The 20354-nt window shown below is 36.6% G+C and overlaps 1 protein-coding gene across 1 annotated transcript; it reads left to right on the top strand.

The window, feature by feature from the left end:
• The first annotated feature begins 244 nt into the window (after positions 1–244).
• On the top strand, positions 245–1162 carry LOC122914358 (olfactory receptor 4A15-like). Its single transcript, XM_044260982.1, has one exon. The coding sequence runs from the start codon at positions 245–247 to the stop codon at positions 1160–1162; it is 918 nt and encodes a 305-aa protein (XP_044116917.1).
• Positions 1163–20354: the final 19192 nt, after the last annotated feature.

The following is a 20354-nucleotide window of genomic DNA, read 5'->3' on the forward strand; positions in this document are numbered from 1 at the left end:
TTCCCCATAACGTCTTTAGTGACTTATCTCTGCCCGAGTCAGCAAGACTGGTGAGGTTAGGGAGAATGTTTTCATTCACCTTGTATTCTTGTAATTTCTGAAAGTACTGAGATATAAGGAACTATAATGCCTATTAGGCAAATGAATAAGCAGATTGTGTTAGATTTTCAGGAAGTCATGAGTAATCATTACATTTATAGCTAATTTTGTCTTGAACTGTGAAATAAGGAGATCAAAAGAACATATGGAACACAGGAACAATGTAACTGAGTTTGTCCTCTTGGGGCTCACCCAGAACCTCCAAGGTCAGAAAATACTATTTGTTGTGTTCTTGATCATCTACATAGGGACTATGGTGGGCAACCTACTCATTGCGGTGACTGTGGTGGTCAGTCCATCCCTTGATGCCCCTATGTACTTCTTCCTTGGTTACTTATCTTTTATGGATGCTGTTTATTCTACTACAGTTACTCCAAATATGATTATAGACTTACTCTATGAGAAGAAAACCATTTCCTTCCAAGCTTGCATGTCCCAGCTCTTTATAGGGCATTTATTTGGTGGTGCTGAGATTTTGCTCCTGGTGGTCATGGCCTATGACCGCTATGTGGCCATCTGCAAACCTTTGCATTATTTGACAATCATGAATCAAAGGGTGTGTGTTCTATTGCTGCTGTTGGCCTGGGTTGGAGGTTTTCTGCATGCTATTGTTAAACTTCTCTCGGTTTATAACCTTCCCTTCTGTGGTCCCAATGTCATCGACCACTTCATCTGTGACATGTATCCCTTATTAAAACTTGCCTGCACTGACACCTACATTATTGGCCTCACTGTAGTTGCCAATGATGGGACAATCTGTGTGGGCATCTTTACAGTCTTACTCATTTCCTATGGGGTCATTCTACACTCCCTGAAGACCCTTAGTCAGGAAGGGAGGCACAAAGCCTTATCCACTTGTGGCTCTCACATTACAGTAGTGGTCCTCTTCTTTGTCCCTTGCATTTTTATGTATGTGAGACCTCCTTTCACCTTGCCCATTGATAAATTCTTAACTGTGTTTTACACAGTTATCACCCCTATGTTGAACCCTCTGATTTATACTCTGAGAAATGGAGAGATGAAAAATGCCATGAGAAAGCTGTGGACCAGAAGAAGAAAATGATGCTGAAGAGAAACTGTCACCTTTTTTCAATGAAGAGTTGTTCCATCCAGGAAAGGATTCATTTATTTGTAATGAATTTCTCCTCAGGTTTAATGAACTTGTATATGATGAAAGCATTTAAGGTGTATAATTTACAATGATCAAAAAAGATTTCAAATATTTTCAAAAATTGTTAGGAAAATAGGTCTGTAGCTTTTGGGCATAAGATGTTTTTCTTGAAACTATGGGTTTCGGTTCTATGTGATAAGTTATGCTATAGTTAATACTGTACCTTTATTTTCATTACTGTACAATTTTCACTTGCTTGTCTTTTGCCCAATTGTTCTTTTTCAGAATTAATAGTGCTCATTACATATTTCTGAGAATCATTTTAAGAAATGGGACATAAACCCTTGGTTCACTCCTGCCTTACAAAGACAACTCCTATTGATACTTGAGGTATATGTCTTATTTTTGTATTTGCAAGATATTTAATTGTATAATTTTGTTCATTGCATAGCACATAAGATTGAAAAGGAATGCTGCTTCCAAGTTATAATATTAATCATAAAGAAGTTACATGAAGAAAAAAACCTAAACGAAAGACATAGATATAATAAGTTAAATTCACTTATTTTTCTGAGTAGGGAATCCTATTATCTCCTCCTGTGGAGTAGAGTTGTTTGGGCTATATTTTCATTGAGATGGCCCATTAACATTCCCTGAGCATTTAGAATATCTGATAATATCTCTGTCATTTTTTTAGTATCCCCATCTCTTCTTTTGCTTATAGTGATTCATAGTATTTTTTAGGGATCTAGGCCCTTCCTTTCATATGTGGAATTACCATAATGCATAACTCATGACATTCAAATATGCAATATGGAAGCTGACACCAGATATTTTGGATGATATCATCGGTAAGAAAGATGCTGACAACACGGCAAGCTGTTCTTACCTCTGCTGTGGATGGAATACAGATTGTTTGGCAACAAAGAGGGCATAATATATACTGATTTCCTTAATGGAGACCTCTTTCATAAGCATCCCTCTCTCTGAATGAGGGTTGAAAGATAATATTATTGGCTTCTAAAAGTGTAGGAAGCATGCAGTCAATGAAACTCCTGGCTTTGCCTCCCTTATTTAGTCTGGATTCATGAGGTACTCAGGCTATGGGAAACGGAGCCTTTCACTGGTAAGTCAGTGTATGAAAAACTCCGTATTCCAGTTAGTATTACCTAGAGATACTTTATGTCATCTCAAAGTCTTCCCAAACATGACATTATTCATTAAATGATAGTAAACATTTTATTTTATCAGAAGTTATATAATGAAGTCATCATCTTTTGGTTGTTGCTGTAGACTCAATATATGTGGTCCCCCTAAAATTCAGGAGTTAAATCCTATATAGTACATGGTATTTAGAGGTGGAGGGTTTGGGAGGTGATTATGTTATGAAGGCAGAGCTCTCATGAATGGGTCTAGTGTCTCTTTAAAAAGAGATACCACAGGAATGCCTGGGTGGTTCAGTCTGTTAAGGGTCTGCCTTCAGCTCAGATCCTGACTGCAGGGCCCTGGGACTGAATCCCTCATGGGACTCCCTTCTATTCTTCTCTCTCTGCCCCTTTCTTTGTCTCTCATGAATAAATAAATAAAATCTAAAAAAAAAAATAAAAAGAGATAACCCGGGGTGCCTGGATGGCTCAGTGGGTTAAGCCTCCACCCTTGGTCAAGGCCATGATCCCAGGCTGGGTTTGAGCCCCACATCGGCTACCAGCTCAGAGGGGGAGCCTCCTTCTCTGTCTACCTGCTGTTCTCCTTGCTTATTCTCTCTCTTTCTCTCTGTCAAACAAATAAGTAAAATCTTTAAAAAATAAGTAAAAAGAGACACCACAGACCTCACTTGCTTTTTTTTTTTTTTCCCCATATGAGTAAACAGAAAAAAGATAGTAATCTATGAACTAGGAAGCACGCTCTCACCAGATGGTAGAATCTGCAAGTGTCTTGATCTTGGACTTCCCAGACCCCAAACTATGAAAAATAAATGATGCTAAAGCCAGTCTATGGTAGTCTGTAATAGCACCCAAATGGACTTAGATAGACATTTAGTTAATTTCCAAATTTATAGTTATTTCAAGTATTGAGACAAAATCCTGGTCAATTGTGTCAATTGTCTATGTTCATCAGTCTGTAAATTACTTTAAGCTAGAGAATGTTACTTAATTGTCTTTGTAATCTGTATTTGCACAATGTCTGGCACATAGAATCCATTCCATGAACTTTGTCAGTTAATTGCATTCTCAAATTCTTGAACTACTGGAGTGATAATTTTGAGATTTTTCTTCATTATATATATTTGCAACAAATATTTCATCTTCTTTGATATTTGCTACAATATGTTGTTTTACTATAATTATGGGTGTTTTATATAAAGATGTCATCTTTTAATATTCTTTTATTTTTTATTTTTAAAATATTTTTAATATTCTTTTACTTTGATTTCTTTTACTTTGATTTCTTCTAGCACATCACTTGGAAAATGTCATTTACTGTCATTCAGTGAACTTATAAATTTTAATATCTTTTTAAAAAATAACTCCCCCCAAAGTTTTCTTTTTAAATGATCTAGCATTTATTTTTGTTTGTGATGAGGATATATCTAAGCTTGTTTTCCCCTAACAGGAAAAATAATCTGCCAAAGTTATTAATTTCAGTAATAATTTAAAATTTTTCTATTTAACATGTCAAATTTTATTCAATTAGTATGATATGGGGCCATTTCCTCTCCTCCTCCTCTGCTGTTTCTCCCTCGCCTCCTCCTCCTCTTCCTTTTCCTTTGGTGTATTTCCCTATGACTAACATTCTATGTCAGTTGCCAAGGATTTTAACATGTATTATACCGGGTAGGGACAATCTCTTTTAATTATTCAGCCTTTTGAAGTTTCTTGTAATTTCTAAATATTAATTTTTCCTGAGAAACATTAGGATTATTTTGTGATGTTGAAATCCTCCCATAAAACTATATTTAGTTTTGTATGACACTCCACATTGATTTTTCGGGAAACTGGCATGTTTTCATATCTTGTTTTCCCATCCAGAGTGAGACATAAATTGTGAGGGCTTGATCAGTGTCTCAATAAAAATTGCAATCATTTCCATAGAGTATATAAATCTTGCCTATTGGTTTCCTTATTTAAGAAGAAGCTTGTCTTATTTACATTTGATTCACATTTTCAATGAGCTAATTAGAAAGGGTTCCATGTCTTTTGCTGGCATGAGTTAGAGCACATTTTTCATAGGCATTGGTATATGTTTGTAGACAAATGTTCCTAAGCCTACACTCGACAATACACAAGTATGTATCCAACCACAGAGATCTGTATCTGACCTCATGTAGCTCTGTATAAACACATGTAGGTACATAGTCAATGATCTGTAGGTCTCTATCCCACTTCATATCTGTGTCTATATGTGAACATACAGAGGTCTATATATGACAACAAAGGGGGAGTATTTGACTACCCATAGGAATACATATCTTATATATGTGTATATATATGTGTGTATATTTGAGATGATCATACACAAGCCTGTATTTATCTACACACAGGGCTTTTTTATACACAGGTCTGTATCTGAGTGATATGAATTTATTGAGCATTTGATTGAACAATTCTTCTGTTTCGTGTAGCATGGACTGAGGTTCTTCTCTGGTATTTAGCTGATAAGGGGTGTTCAGTAGTGGTTAAGATGACTTTACTTATGTGAGCTGTGCCTTGGCAGGGATGGTGAGAAAGCTCATCATTTTGGCTCCTTCTCCTTCCCCATATAGTCTATCTCTCCATTAAGTACATGAGACTTGTAAAATGGAAGTTCAGGGTTTCCAGAGGGAAGACACAGAAGGGATTAGGCCAGTTAAGGTCTCATCCCATCCTGACATGGTCTTGAAGTTCAGGATCTCAAGTTCTAAATCCAGACTGCTTCTGTACCAAAAGGAAAGGGTATCTGTGAAATTAAAAAATATATTTAATTCATTTATTTTATAAGAGGCTAATATACAAAATGTATGAAGAATTTATACAACTAAATAGGAAAAGAGTAAATCAAAACAAGAAACTCATTAAAAAATTGACAAGGGGTCTGAATAGATTTTTTTTTTTTAAGATTTTAATTATTTATTTGACAGAGATCCCAAGTAGGCAGAGAGGCAGGCAGAGAGAGAGGAAAGGAAGCAGGCTCCCTGCTGAGCAAAGAGCCTGATGCAGGGCTCGGTTCCAGGACCCTGGGAACATGACCTGAGCCAAAGGCAAAGGCTTTAACCCACTGAGCCACCCAGGCACCTGTGAGTAGATACTTTCTAAAGAAGACATACAAATGACTAGGAGGAACATGGGAAGGTGCTCAACATTACTAATCATCAGGGAAATGCAAATCAAAACCACAATGAGATATACCTGTTAGATGGCTGTTACAAACAATACTAGGTAATGTGCTGGAGAGGATGTAGATAGAAGGGAGCCCTAGTTCACTGTTGTTGGGTAGGTAAAAAGATTTTCAGTCACTGTGGAAAATGGCATGGAGATTCCTCAGTAAAGTGAAATAAAACTACAATATGGTCCAGAAATGCCCCTTCTATGAGTATATCCAAGAATAATGAAATCAGCATCTCAAGGAGATACCTGCACTCCTAGTTTATGGCAGTATTACTCACAGTAGCCAATATTGGAACAACCTAACCATTTATTGATGGTTGAATGGAAAAAGAAAATGTGTATATAAGAGACTACAAGAGAAAGTCATTAAGCTATCAAAAAGAAGACAATCCTACCAACTGCAACACCATGAGAGACTTTGAGATCTCTCTCTCTCTTTGCTTTCTCTTGACGTGAAGTTTGTCAGAGAGAGAAAGACAAATGCTCTATGATCTCATTTATGTGCGGAATTTAAAAATCTGATGTATAGAAGGCAAGAACTGAAGGCTGGGGTGAAGGGGGAGATATTTCTTGAAGAGTACTAGCTATAAGATGAGTAAGTTCTGGGGAGCTAATGTATAGCAGGGTTCAGTAGTGAACAACAATTTATTATAGATATAGTTGCTGAGAGAGTGAATCCTAAGTGCTTTCATTCCACCTAAAAATTCTAGCTGTGAGGTGCTGTTGCATCAACCAACCTTATTTTGGTAATCAATTTGCAATATATGCATATATCAGATCATTTTGTTGTACATCATAACCTTATACAATGTTATATATCAATTGTATTTTAATAAAGGTTGGAAAATGTAAATAAATAAGCACATAAATGATAAACAAATAAATTATAAAATTATATTTTATGACTTGAAAAAAGACACTCTATAAACTAGAAACATGCTATTTCTTCCATATGCTCTACATACAATTTGAGGGTGGGCAATATAACCAAAGGTATTGGTCTATAAGGAAAGGCCATGTGCTTCCTTTTGTGCAATTATCTTAAAAAATTTTTTTAAGATTCTATTTATTAATTTATTTTATAAACAAAGATTTTATTTATTTATTTGACAGATAGAGATCACAAGTTGACAGAGAGGCAGGAAGAGAGAGAAAGAGGAAGGGAAGCAGGCTCCTTGCTGAGCAGAGATCCCGATGTGGGGCTCGATCCCAGGACCCTGGGATCATGACCTGAGCTGAAGGCAGAGGCCTTAACCAACTGAGCCACCCAGCTGCCCCTATCTTAAAAATTTCTGTATGTTTTCATTAAAGTTTATATAAGGGCCTTGCCCAGAAATACTTTTGAGACTAGTTCCTCTCGGTTTGGGCTGAAAGAGGTCCGTGGGATAACGCCCTTAAATCTTAGACATATTTTTTTTTTTCCTGGTTAAGAGACTTTAGTAGGCATACCTAAATCTTTCTGAAGTTTTCACTAGCATTTATCTACATCACTACATAATATCTACAACTTTGAGATTATATTTATTTTGGTACCATTTCTCACTTTCAGAGATTTTTGTTTTAGGAGAGGTTGGGAATGAGAGCCAGTTTTATACTTGAATCCAGTAGTTCTTGTCTCCCTTCATGTTTTTCCTGAATTCTGCTTGAGAACTTAACAGTTACTCTTTTATTTCACCTCTCTTTATCCATTCTTCTACATCTCATACGCTACTGAGAAAACAGCTGGCACTTTGGTATTCTATTTGGAAATATTAGGCAAATCCACCTGCTCATTCAGGGATATTTCTCATTTTCCACACTCCTATGGGTGAGGAATAGTCAAAGTTTTGCCGCACTTGTAACACAAGTCACTTTTTCTTCAGTTTCCAAGCACAGTTCTTCCTGTGTTTTAAGATTTGCCTTACAGAAGCCTTGACACCTTTCCAGCTTCCATCACTTCTGGTGCCAAAACCTACACCACATGCTTTACATTTTGTTATGGAAGCCCATACTTCCAGGTTCCACTTTTTGTTCTGCTTATCTTTTGCTACAGAGCATATGATTCCGAAGTTTTGTGACATAAAATAACAACTATTTTAATTTCCCTCAAAATTTTGTGGAGCAGCAATACAGGCAGAGGTTGGCTGGGTATTTTTTCTGGCTTCATTTGTCATGAACTGAAGTCACTCTGTGGTACTCAGGGGTAACGGAGTGGTCTGCAGGATCTGGCACAGCTTTACTCATGTTCAAAGTGTCTTGGAAATGAGGACTGGAAGGAAATCACAGGTCCCTCTCCCTATCCAGTTAGAAACAGTACCACAAGCAAGAGAGTCAGACTTTTTTACATGGTGCTCTGAGATCTCAGCTGTAGAAAGTGAAAGGAGCCAAGTCAGTTACAGGCTACCTCCAAAACCAGCTTTCGCCATTTTCTACTGCCCAGATTTGAGGTGGTGGAGAATTAGGTGATGATGCTTGGTAGGGAAGTACACATTTGATGGCAAAGTCACATTACAGAAGAGCATGTGGGATGGAAGATATTGTATCTATTCTTGGGAAATACAACTATCCACATCTCTGAAAGGGCATGCTGGGAGTTTCACGTAGATTGCGTTGAATCTACAGATCACTTTTCAGTGCATAACATCTTAACAATATTAATTTTTCTAGCTCCTGGATACAAGGTATTAATTTATTGGAGTGTTCACAAAATGTTTTGTTAATATTTATAATTTTTAGCGGAGGGATGTTGTTTATCTTTTCCTAAGTAGTTTCATTTTCAGATAAAAATGTTAAAGGAGCTTAACATTTTGCAATTTTTCAATTATTATGAATATGTAGAAGTGTAATTTAATATTTTATTTGGATCTTGTGTCCTAAAAACTCACTAAATTCACTTATTATTTCTAGTAATCTCTGTAGATTCCTTAGGGTTTTCTATGACACAATCACTTTTATGAACATAGGACAGTCCATTTCTTGGAAAGATATAGGAGTATTTAGTTTTTTGATTAATTTTTTAGTCCTTTTTCAGAAGCTTGTGTTTTTCCTTTATTTTACCCATTTTATTAAGTTGCCAAATTTATTACAATGATGTTTTTCATAAGAACCATTTATTACCATTTTTAAAATCTGAAGCACATGTATGATTTCATCTGCTTTTTAGTTGTTGATACTGGTAATTTTCTCTTGATCACTTTTGCTAGAAATTTATCATTGCAGTATAAAAGTATCAACTTTTGGTTGTTTTGTTTATTTTATGCTTTCTATTGTATTGATTTTTTTATCTTTCTTTCATTACATTTTCCCTCCCTTGGCTTTAACTTATTCCTCTTTTTGTAACTTCTTAAATTAAAAGCTTGGTTGCTTTTAAAGTTTTATCTTTAACATAAGTATAAAGCTATGCATAAATTTAGGTAAGCTGAAATAGGAAAATTTTTGTGTGGCTTAGCATGTAAGGAAGATCTTCAACTGATGCATACTGGTATTTAATCACTCATTATCGATGATTCTTATGACATAGAAAATACAGTTCACAACTAAAGATATGTGGAGATGAAGATGCTCATTGGAGCTCATTGTAAGCTGTGGGAAAACAAATAAGAGTGGAAGCTCCTGGAGTTTTGATGTAGAGGCAGGCTCTTGTTGGAAAATAATTTGTTTCTTGTAGAAACACTCAGTGGACATTGGATTAAAATTAAGGGATTGGATTAATGAACTGAAAATCATTACAGTGTCAGTTGACATAGATTCAGGTCTTGGTCAACTGCATCCATTCCAACACAGACCTACAGAACTGTGACTACCTATCTTTTAAAGAATTTCAACTTCAGCCTCAGCAGCTTCCCTCATCCTAAGGCCTTCTGCTTCTGGACCAGGGCCTCTTAGTAGAAATGCTAACAGCTATGGGGTACCAGGTGGTGGGTATTATAGAGGGCACAGCTTGCATGGAGCACTGGGTGTGGTGAAAAAATAATGAATACTGTTTTTCTGAAAATAAATAAATTGGGAAAAAAAAAAAAAGAAATGCTAACAGCTAGAGATAGGACTTCCTTGGCTGAGGAAATGATTGGATTAGTGAACTCAACACTGGTTATCCTTTCACTTTGGCTTAAATGTGATTTGCCTTACTTAGTTTTGCTATATGAAACTCATAATTTATTATTTGTTTAACCTTTCTTTTCCTCTTCAAATTAGAGATTTCTCACATATTTGACTGTCTGCTACTTTTTTAAAAAATATTTTATTTATTCATTTGAGAGAGAGAAAATGAGAGAGAGCACAAGTGGGTTGAGGGGCAAAGGAAGAAGCAGACTCCTGCTACGCAGGGAGCCAGGACTCCATCCTGTGACTCCAAGATCATGACTTGAGCCAAAGGCTATTGGTTAACCACTACTACCTGAATAACCTTTCTTGGCAAAACTGAACTCACTGAACACAGAGCCCAAGGTGGGGGTCCAGGTGGGTCTCCAGGTGGCTCTATCCCAGAATCCTGAGATCATTACCGGAGCCAAAATCAGATGCTTATCTGACTGAGCCACCCAGGCACCGCTGAAGTTCTAGTTTTGAGTGCTGTCAATACCTAAGAAGCATTATAAATAAAATGATGTCCTATTATTCCCTGCCTCTTTTATCAGGATCTATTTTTCCCCCCTCACTACCTTACTTACCTTAAAAATTTTGGAAAAAAATAATTTTGAGGAATGTTAAGATAATCCTTTGCAAAGGATCTCATCATCAAGATTCTCTCATGAAGGTTAATGACATCTGATTATTTCTCAGACATAAAACAAAATGGAATGAAGTACATTTGCCCTAGAAAATTAATGAGATAAATAATATTTGGATCTGTTGTACACAGATACTTTGCCTTATAAGGACTTTAATTTTTTACTAATTTTTTTAAATTTTTTATTTTTTATAACCATACGATATATTTTTATCCCCTGGGGTACAGGTCTGTGAATCGCCAGGTTTACACACTTCACAACACTCACCATAGCACATACCCTCCCCAATGTCCATAATTCCACCTAATTTTTTTTTAGAGAGAGAGAGAGTGCACATGTATGTGCATGCATGACTTGGGGAAGGGGCAGACGGAGAGGGAGAGAATCTTTTTTTTTTTTTTAAGACTTTATTTATTTATTTGACACAGACAGTGAGAAAGGCAACACAAGCAGGGGGAGTGGGAGAGGGAGAAGCAGGCTTCCCACGGAGCAAGGAGCTGGACATGGGGCTCGATCCCAGGCCCCTGGGATCATGACCTGAGCTGAAGGCAGATGTCTAACAACTGAACCACGCAGGCGCCCCCAGGGGAGAGAATCTTAAGCAGGCTCCACACCAAGCATGGAACAGCTTATATGGGCTTCCAGTTCTGTGAAAATTTCAGGCATTAAGTGAGAGAATGGTCTAACTCTTATTGAAGGCTATATGCATACTTTTTGATAGTGCTTTATATGCTTTATCTCTCTTAGGGTAATACGTTTTAATAGATATATATTTATGCCTTTGATTTAAAAAAATGAGACTGAATAAGGGTTAAGCAACAATAGCAAGTCTTTTAGACTCTGCCTTCTCTCCTCGTCCCATTTCACAATACTCTTTGCTAGCATTATGTAAAAACTCCCAAACACGGAGATGTTCATTGATTGCAATGTAAAGAATGTCTTTGAGGTATTCTGTCCTTATTTTGGGGCTCACATCCTCAACTCTCCCCTGAGCTCTGCTTCCCAGGCTACTTGTACTTTCCCGATTCTTTTTGTATCAGATAAAAGCCACTTGATGATCTAATTTCTACAGAAATAATTCCCTTCATGGATGTCATGTAAGGTGGATGTAATGGGCTCAGGAAATGCAATTCAAAAAGTCCCATTTGAAAGATAGTGACATATGGGTGTGAGATATTTGAAGGAAACATAAATAACTCAATCATTGAGGAAACTGACAGTCTGGGTATGAGGGTAGCACTATGAAGAGCTAACTGTCATTTCTATAAGGCTTTTTCTATTGCTAGTCCATAGTCTTAATATTTATTACCTGAAAAATGGTGGCTCCAAGGTCAGTTAAGTGTAGGAAATTCTTATTTCGTTTATTCAAATAATGCTGTTGAGAGCCTACAGTGTGCCAAAGTGTTCTGGGGGCTTGGTATAAGGTGTTGAATAATACAAACAGAGGCTGTGTTTGTATGGAACTTACATTCCCATCAGGAACAGATGATTAATAACCACGTTAATTCATGAGTGAAAAATGTAATTTTGTTAGTAGTAAGGATGATGAACAACATTTTATTAGGGGGTGTTGCAGAAGAGAACAATTGGAAATGGATGTGTGTGGTTGTTTGAAGCCCAGCTAGAATTTTGCTTATGCTCAAGTTAATCACATTATTTCCTCTCATCCTTTTTTTTTTTTAAATAAATAGGTTATCTAACACACATATTTAAGTGGGTACTGGCAACTATGCTGTAAATGTAGCATATCGATATTTTTCACTATTGAAGTTGGAAAAAGAATGAAGTCTATAACGCCAAATATTTCTAAATGGAAAACATGCTATTTTGGAATACTAATTGTTATGGAGTAAGAAAGAATTGAGTCCTTATTTTTTCTATCTTACATACATTTTTTAATCCTTAATAACGGAAAGTATCCTGCAGTTGGATATAACATAATTTTAATAAGAGTCTTAAAAGATGAAGGCAATACTTTTACCATTGCCTTCATCTTTTAAGACTCTTATTAAAATTATGTTATATCCAACTGCAGGATACTTTCCGTTATTAAGGATTAAAAAATGTATGTAAGATAGAAAAAATAAGGACTCAATTCTTTCTTACAAGATGGGATAGGGAGGGAGACAAACCATAAGTGACTCTTAATCTCATGAAACAAACTGTGGGTTGCTGGGGGGACGGGGGTTGGGAGAAGGAGGGTAGGGTTATGGACATTGGGGAGGGTATGTGCTTTTGGGTAAATTGGAAGGGGAGGTGAACCATGAGAGACTATGGACTCTGAAAAACAATCTGAGGGGTTTGAAGTGGCGGGGAGGTGGGAGGTTGGGGTACCAGGTGGTGGGTATTATAGAGGGCACAGCTTGCATGGAGCACTGGGTGTGGTGAAAAAATAATGAATACTGTTTTTCTGAAAATAAATAAATTGGAAAAAAAAAAGATGAAGGCAACACCAGGCTAAGTGAAAATTTGGTCCCAGGACTTGCCTGGTATATTGACTTTTCTTTTTCTGTGTCACTAGGCAGATGGATTGCTGTATGGCCATTCTGTTATTGAAGAAGAGAGCTTACTTGTGGAGCAGATAATTGAATGGTTAATGAGAATGCCCGGATCTGGTGGTGTGTTTGTGGAGCATCAGCCTGGCCTGGATCCAGTGAAGCTCTGCCGCTGGGAAAAATGCATCACTGCAGGGATGGGATAGGAATTCACTAGTACGGTGATTAGCTGCTCAGTCAGTAGAGACACAGACTCCAAGGCATGCATTTGGAATGATGCAGATCTGTACATTTTGAAATTCTGTGCCATTTGAAAATGTCAGTCTGCCCTCTTTTAGCTCAAATTTATTAAGTGAAGGAGAACATCTCATTAATGGTGTTTCTTCTAAAATGTGAGTTGGAAATGGCTTACAAATTAAGCTCAAAATACAGCCAAATGGTGGGCACAGTTCCATAAATTGTTTGTAAAGAGATTATCTCCCTCCCTAACAGCCTTTCCCATTTAGATGAAATTTGAATTATTCTGCCATCTACAAGGTTTGTTACCTATTTAAGCCCTTGAACACTTAGAGCAACTGTTTAAAATCTTTCTTTAAAAATTATTAGAAACTCTGAACCTATCAAAACAAATTTCCATTAAGTACTTAGGTGATTTGTTTCCAGAGTAGGTCCTGATTTACTTGGATCTTCTAAGTTGAAACTCTAATAAGTAAAAACGTATAGCTCTTTTGTTGATGAAAGTTCAGGTAAGTAGATCCTGGAAGGGGCCAGAACTTTGGTTACCTTGACATTATCCTGGAAAATTTATGGTACAATGTCTGCCTTCTACTTCTTGGGATTGTCAGTTAACTGCCTTTTGGAGGTCGCAAGGATGACATCAGGTTGAGTTCTGGAGGTAACTTGAACAAGTTACTTGAGTATTAAACACCTTCCTATTAATTTGAACTCATATTTTTGAAATTATTGAAACAATCAAATCACTTTACATATATGCACAATTATGTATGTACATATATTAAGTATAATTATGTTTAAAATGTATCAGTAGTTCATCTGTTTTATCTATACTCACAAACTGTGACTTCAGGATGGAAAGCCTTAAGCTATGAACACTTATGGGCTGGATTTACTTTAATTGTTCTTTGCAAATTATCAAAATTTAAGTGTCTGCCTAATGCAGGTCATGAGCTTAACAACTATAAGAGTGTGTTTGTATTTTAGGGATGTGCTCTTAGGAAGAGGAAGGAGAAAAATAGCTGGTATGTCTAAGATGGTTTTAGAGAGATTTTGATGTTTTCTTTCTTTTGTACAACTCTATGTGTGTGTGTGTATATATATACCATGCACACACATGTGTACATATGTATATGTATATATATTACATATATTTCTTCTTTCTTCTGGTGTCACATTCCTTTAACTTTGATTTTTCTACTAATCACTTTGAAAAAGGTGTTTTTATTTCTATTTTAATTAATGATATTTCAAATGTTTGGTTTTCATTTGTAATGTAAAGTTGAATTAGATTTAAAAATATTTTTCTTCATATAAACACACATTTATTTATGAGCAGCTCTGTCTACAGGGGGGTGTTGGTGGTGGTGCAGAAGGTGATGGTGATAATTTGCTCTGGGATGGGGTCATAAAATCAGGAAAGGTTGTTCAGTGATTCAGCCCCCTCCTCACAAAACATTCCAGGAGAACATAAAGTTTTGTATCTTTAGTGTTACAGGAATCTCCAACCCAGAAAGGTGTTATTGAAAATAAGTCCAGCTCCACTCATCGCTTAAGGAAGGCAACAGGTGTTGTGCATAAACAATGAACCTTGGAACACTGATAAAAACAAAATAAAATCAGTATGCTAAACAAACAAACAAAATGAATTAAGACTTACTGACGAAAACAATCTTTTTAAAGCCATTAATTAGAGACACATTGTATTAATGATGCATATGGATATAGATATTCTGAGAAACACAGAGCTATTGATTGCTCAGTAAAAATGACATCCAGGGGCATCCTGAAGCACATTGCTAACCCTTCTTCCAGTCCAGGATTTTACTGAAGAAATTATTAGGCTCTACAAGAAATTTACCCACTTAGGAACATGAATTAGCTGTAAAGTCAGCTTCTTGGATTCAAATCCAAGTTCTATCACTTATTAACTGTATACCCTTAAGCAAGTTAATTATTCTGCTTTTGCTCAGCCATCAATGTCTAAATGTAGCCAGACGTGAGAATTAAATGAAAAAATATGTATCAAGTACTAGCAAAATGTCTAGGACATAGCACATACTAAATAATTTGATTATTACTTTGACAGGATATCTGTGTATTGATTCTCTCTACATCAATATTACATTGCATAAATTCATGCAGTCAGTTTACTTTAGCTTCATCTGGAAACCAATAATATATTTATTGTTTAGGTCCTCAATGAAATTCTATGAATGAATGATTAAATGCATGAGATATGATTTTTTATCTTATTACTTGGTTACTGTAATCAAGATTGATACTATCTAGTGTGAGTATGGCTGTGGGGAAAACTACACTTTAAAACACTATTGAGAATGAAAGATGTTTCAGGATTTTGGGAGAGCAAAGTTACACAACCCATGGAAGTTCAACATATACATATTTTAGATTTGATGTTGCTATTTCTAGGAATTTTCTAGGGCAGAAATATTCAAACCAGTCAGTAAGAATTTCTGTGAAGTGATGTGCATTGTATCATTGTATGTAAGAGAGAATACTAGAAATAGCTTAAATGTCAAGCAAAAATGTACCAGTTTAATGAATCATGGTACAACCATAAAGGAGAATAATCTGTAGAAATTAAAGATGTAGGAAAATCTGTAACTGCTGATAGTGTCCATACAAACTATTGAAGTTCCATGAATGTTATTATATTTTATGTGCTTGTATATAGAGTAAAACACATAAGTGATTGCACACATTCAATATACCTAAACTTCCTTGGAGCTCCTGGGTGGCTCAGTGGGTTAAAGCCTCTGCCATCAGCTCAGGTCATGATCCCAGGGTCCTGGGATCGAGCCCTGCGTTGGGCTCTCTGTTCAGCCGGGAGCCTGCTTCTCTTCCTCTCTCTCTGCCTGCCTGTCTGGCCTACTTGTGATCTCTGTCTGTCAAATAAATAAATAAAATCTTTAAAAAATATATACCTAAACTTCCAGAGGCACATCTGAAGAGCATGCCCTAAACTGTCAGTATAGGGTCAATAGGGCTTATGGTTGGGAGTGGTCCTTTCCCTTTAAATTTTCTACCACTCTATCTACCACACAAAATATTTTCCAAGGGGATATGGTCTCCCGCTTGTACTTTATAAAAACTAAAGTGAGCATTTAGGAGAAGCATATATATATATATATATATATACATCTAATAAAATAAAAAACATTTACTAGAAAACATATGTAAAAACAGGAGGCCAAGGCAAAGGATCTCTTTTAAAAATAGTTTGTGGTCAGTAGCCTTAACCTCATTCTAGGAAAAAAGATGGAGAGATACTGATCTAAGCCTTTTACATTAATAAAATCACTTAATCCTTACGTTACGTTACCTTCCCATTTTTTAGAAAATGAAACTGAGGCACAGACAGGTTATCTGGCCTATTCTGTGTTCTCAGAAGTGAGAAGTGAGTGCAGTGTGGAAAATCAGGAGTTTTGTATAGATCTTTACGATTGTAGCCTTACTATCTGTTCCCAGTTGAACTGCAGACAGCTAGGTTTACTTACTCAAAGCACGTTTAACGAGGGTGAGTAGGGGTATATGTGACTTTGTTTTAGGAGATACCACAAACAAAACATTCAATACACATTCAAACTATAGTTTATGTTAATATCTTGTCACATTTTAATGTTTATAAATGTAAATATCAAAACCTAAACTGTAACGCTAGGAGCTTGTGATGTTTAATACAACAATTCTGAAAAAAGCAACTGAGATTTAAAGAGAATATATAACTTCCAGTTAATTACATCCCTGGAAGACAAATGTAGAATGGATTTCCTGACAGGAGTTTTGTGTGAAATGCAGGCTTGTGTGTTGTCAAAGTCCACGTATTTTGGTTATGAACATTATGTTTTCCCTTTCTTCATGCCTTGCTCATGCTGTTCCCCTTCTTGTTTACTTTCTACATCATACATTTAGGATTCGCTCTATTCTGACGTCAAGGCTTAGCTCATTTCATCTTCTTTGGATCTATGGACCACATTGATAATTGTACACTTATTGTTTCAGGAGTTCTTATTTTGCCACCATCTTTACGATAGGGTACTTTCTGTATCTCCCACTCTCTAGGACATGCTATAGAATGGAAATATGCACTGTCTAAGTAATAATTAGACATTGAATAAATGTAATTCTTTACTTTGTGTGAACCGTTTGTTTTAGCAGTGGTATTTCACAGGATCACTGGAAAAAGAAGGCATTTTTATAATATCTGAATGATCTGAAGGCTGTGATTCATCACTGAACTGGAAGTCCAAGGTGTGGCTCTGCTTTTGGGTTTGGTTAAAGCCTGTCTAGTAGAAAAGAGAGAGCTGAAAGACAATAAATGGGATATGTGGATATGTGAGCCTGGGTGTTGGAGGAATAGCAGCCAGGCTCTGACAATGGTGATCTCTCATTTCTGAAGGCAGGACTGGTACCACCATTGCCTGGGACCCAAGATTCAGTGCTGCTTTCCTTGGATGATTCAGTTTTGTGGTTTTACTTAAATTAAATTAAATTAAATGACCTATGTGTACACAGCACAACATTAGAAATTTGTGAAAATAAAATAAATTAGCTATCCTTAAGCATCCATGTAAGAATATAGAAACAGCCTGCAATTAAATTTTTAAAAAAGGCTAGGAAGACAATTGAATTATTGCTGATATGCACCCCATATCTTTATTGTAACACATATCCAGGATGGTGGTGGTGAAATAGATACTGGGGAGAAAGTAAGGCAGGAGAGAAGAATGGATTTCTTGACAACAGGTGGCATAGGCAGAGGGAGGAGGAAGTCAGGAGTTTAGAGGAATAGAAAATAATCATGAAAATTCGGTTAGTGTTTCCCAAACATTCTCATGCTGGTACTGCTTTTGATGCTCATGAAAGTATTACGAGGCAGGGTTTCTAATTCTTAAAGAGGCTGCAGAAGATGATGGTTAGGAGCTTGTGTTATGAATTTGCTCACAGACTCACCCAAAGTGCACAGGCTCTCCAAGCATTATCTATCACACCACAGAATCAAGATAATACCATTCCACGTCTCATAAGTCTTTTGTGGGACTTAAAAGAGGAAAAAAAAAAAAAAAGAGGAAATCGTGAAGCTCTTAGCACGGTACCCGCAAGTAATAACTCCACAATACCTACTAACTTATACCACTATTACACTGTTTTATTTTTGAAGGATTGAAGATTATATTAAGTCAGTAAGTATCGAAAGTGAGACAGAGTGCAAAGTCGGCTTGCTCTGAACCCATGGCCTCTCACGGTACTAGACAGAACAAGGTGTGTGTCCTGGTAGTAAGAAATGGACTTGACGGTTGTGGGAGGAGGCATACAAAAAAAATGAGGTTGATATCTATGGACAAAGTCTTGAATGTCTGGTTGAGGTATGTATTAGTGGCCAAAAAAGAACTGTAATGGATTTATAGATTTTAAGACAATGAACATTACTATTTATTCTAGTGTATTATGCTTTAAAATATCTTAAGTCCTAACATGGCTCAAAGAACATCTTATTTGGAAGTGGGAGCATTTCATGTAGGGAGCTCTGAACTGCTGTCTTTGAGAGGGACAGAGTCGCTTAGCTGGCTTTCTTGAACCCCTAACATACCAGTAAGCTACCATAAATGCCCCTTCTCCAGATGAGGAAATAGAGGCCCAGAGTGGTGAACAATGTCATAACACATTCTAGGAGTTAGAGGAATAATTTGAAAACAAACAAACAAAGAAAAACAAAACAAAAACAAAAACAAAAAACAGCTCTCCTAATGATGATGTCTTGATTGGAGAAGTGTCTGTTCATATCTTCTGCCCATTTTTTGATGTGTTTGCCTGTTTCGTGTGGGTTGAGTTTGAGGAGTTCATTATAGATCCTGGATATCAACCTTTTGTCTGTACTGTCATTTGCAAATATCTTCTCCCATTCCATGGGGGATGGGTTGCCTCTTTGTTTTTTTGACTGTTTCCTTTGCTGTGCAGAAGCTTTTGATTTTGATGAAGTCCCAGAAGTTTATTTTCGCTTTTGTTTCCTTTGCCTTTGGAGACGTATCTTGAAAGAAGTTGCTGTGGCTGATATCAAAGAGATTATTGCCTATGTTCTCCTCTAAGATTCTGATGGATTCCTGTCTCACGTTGAGATCTTTTATCCATTTTGAGTTTATCTTTGTGTACGGTGTAAGAGAATGGTCGAGTTTCATTCTTCTACATATAGCTGTCCAGTTTCCCCAGCACCATTTATTGAAGAGACTGTCTTTTTTCCACTGTATATTTTTTCCTGTTTTGTCAAAGATTAATTGAGCATAGAGTTGAGGGTCCATATCTGGGCTTTCTACTCTGTTCCACTGGTCTATGTGTCTGTTTTTATGCCAGTACCATGCTGTCTTGGTGATCACAGCTTTGTAATAAAGCTTGAAATCAGGTAAGGTGATGCCGCCAGCTTTATTTTTGTTTTTCAACATTTCCTTAGCGATTCGGGGTCTCTTCTGATTCCATACAAATTTTAGGATTATTTGCTCCAGCTCTTTGAAGAATGCCGGTGGAATTTTGATCGGAATGGCATTAAAAGTATAGATTGCTCTAGGCAGTATAGACATTTTAACAATGTTTATTCTTCCGATCCAAGAGCATGGAATGGTCTTCCATCTATTTGTGTCTTCTTCAATTTCTTTCATGAGTGTTCTGTAGTTCCTCAAGTACAGATCCTTTACCTCTTTAGTTAGGTTTATTCCCAGGTATCTTATGGTTCTTGGTGCTATAGTAAATGGAATCGATTCTCTAATTTCCCTTTCTGTATTTTCATTGTTAGTGTATAAGAAAGCCACTGATTTCTGCACATTGACTTTGTATCCTGCCACGTTGCTGAATTGCTGTATGAGTTCTAGTAGTTTGGGGGTGGAGTCTTTTGGGTTTTCCATATAAAGAATCATGTCATCTGCGAAGAGAGAGAGTTTGACTTCTTCATTACCAATTTGGATACCTTTTATTTCTCTCTGTTGTCTGATTGCTGTTGCTAGGACTTCTAATACTATGTTGAACAAGAGTGGTGAAAGTGGGCATCCTTGTCTTGTTCCTGATCTCAATGGGAAGGCTGCAAGCTTTTTCCCATTGAGGATAATATTTGCTGTGGGTCTTTCATAGATAAATTTGATGAGGTTCAGGAATGTTCCCTCTATCCCTATACTTTGAAGCGTTTTAATCAGGAATGGATGCTGGATTTTGTCAAATGCTTTTTCTGCATCAGTTGAGAGGACCATGTGGTTCTTCTCTCTTCTCATCATTAGCCCTCAGGGAGATTCAAATTAAAACCACATTGAGATATCACCTTACACCAGTTAGAATGGCC

The sequence above is a fragment of the Neovison vison genome, chromosome 7 (assembly GCF_020171115.1).
Source record: "Neovison vison isolate M4711 chromosome 7, ASM_NN_V1, whole genome shotgun sequence".
Taxonomy (NCBI): Eukaryota; Metazoa; Chordata; class Mammalia; order Carnivora; family Mustelidae; genus Neogale; species Neogale vison.

Bases quoted from the DNA above. Each gene is read 5' to 3' on its own strand.
- LOC122914358 (XM_044260982.1), top strand. From the start codon at position 245: ATGGAACACAGGAACAATGTAACTGAGTTTGTCCTCTTGGGGCTCACC.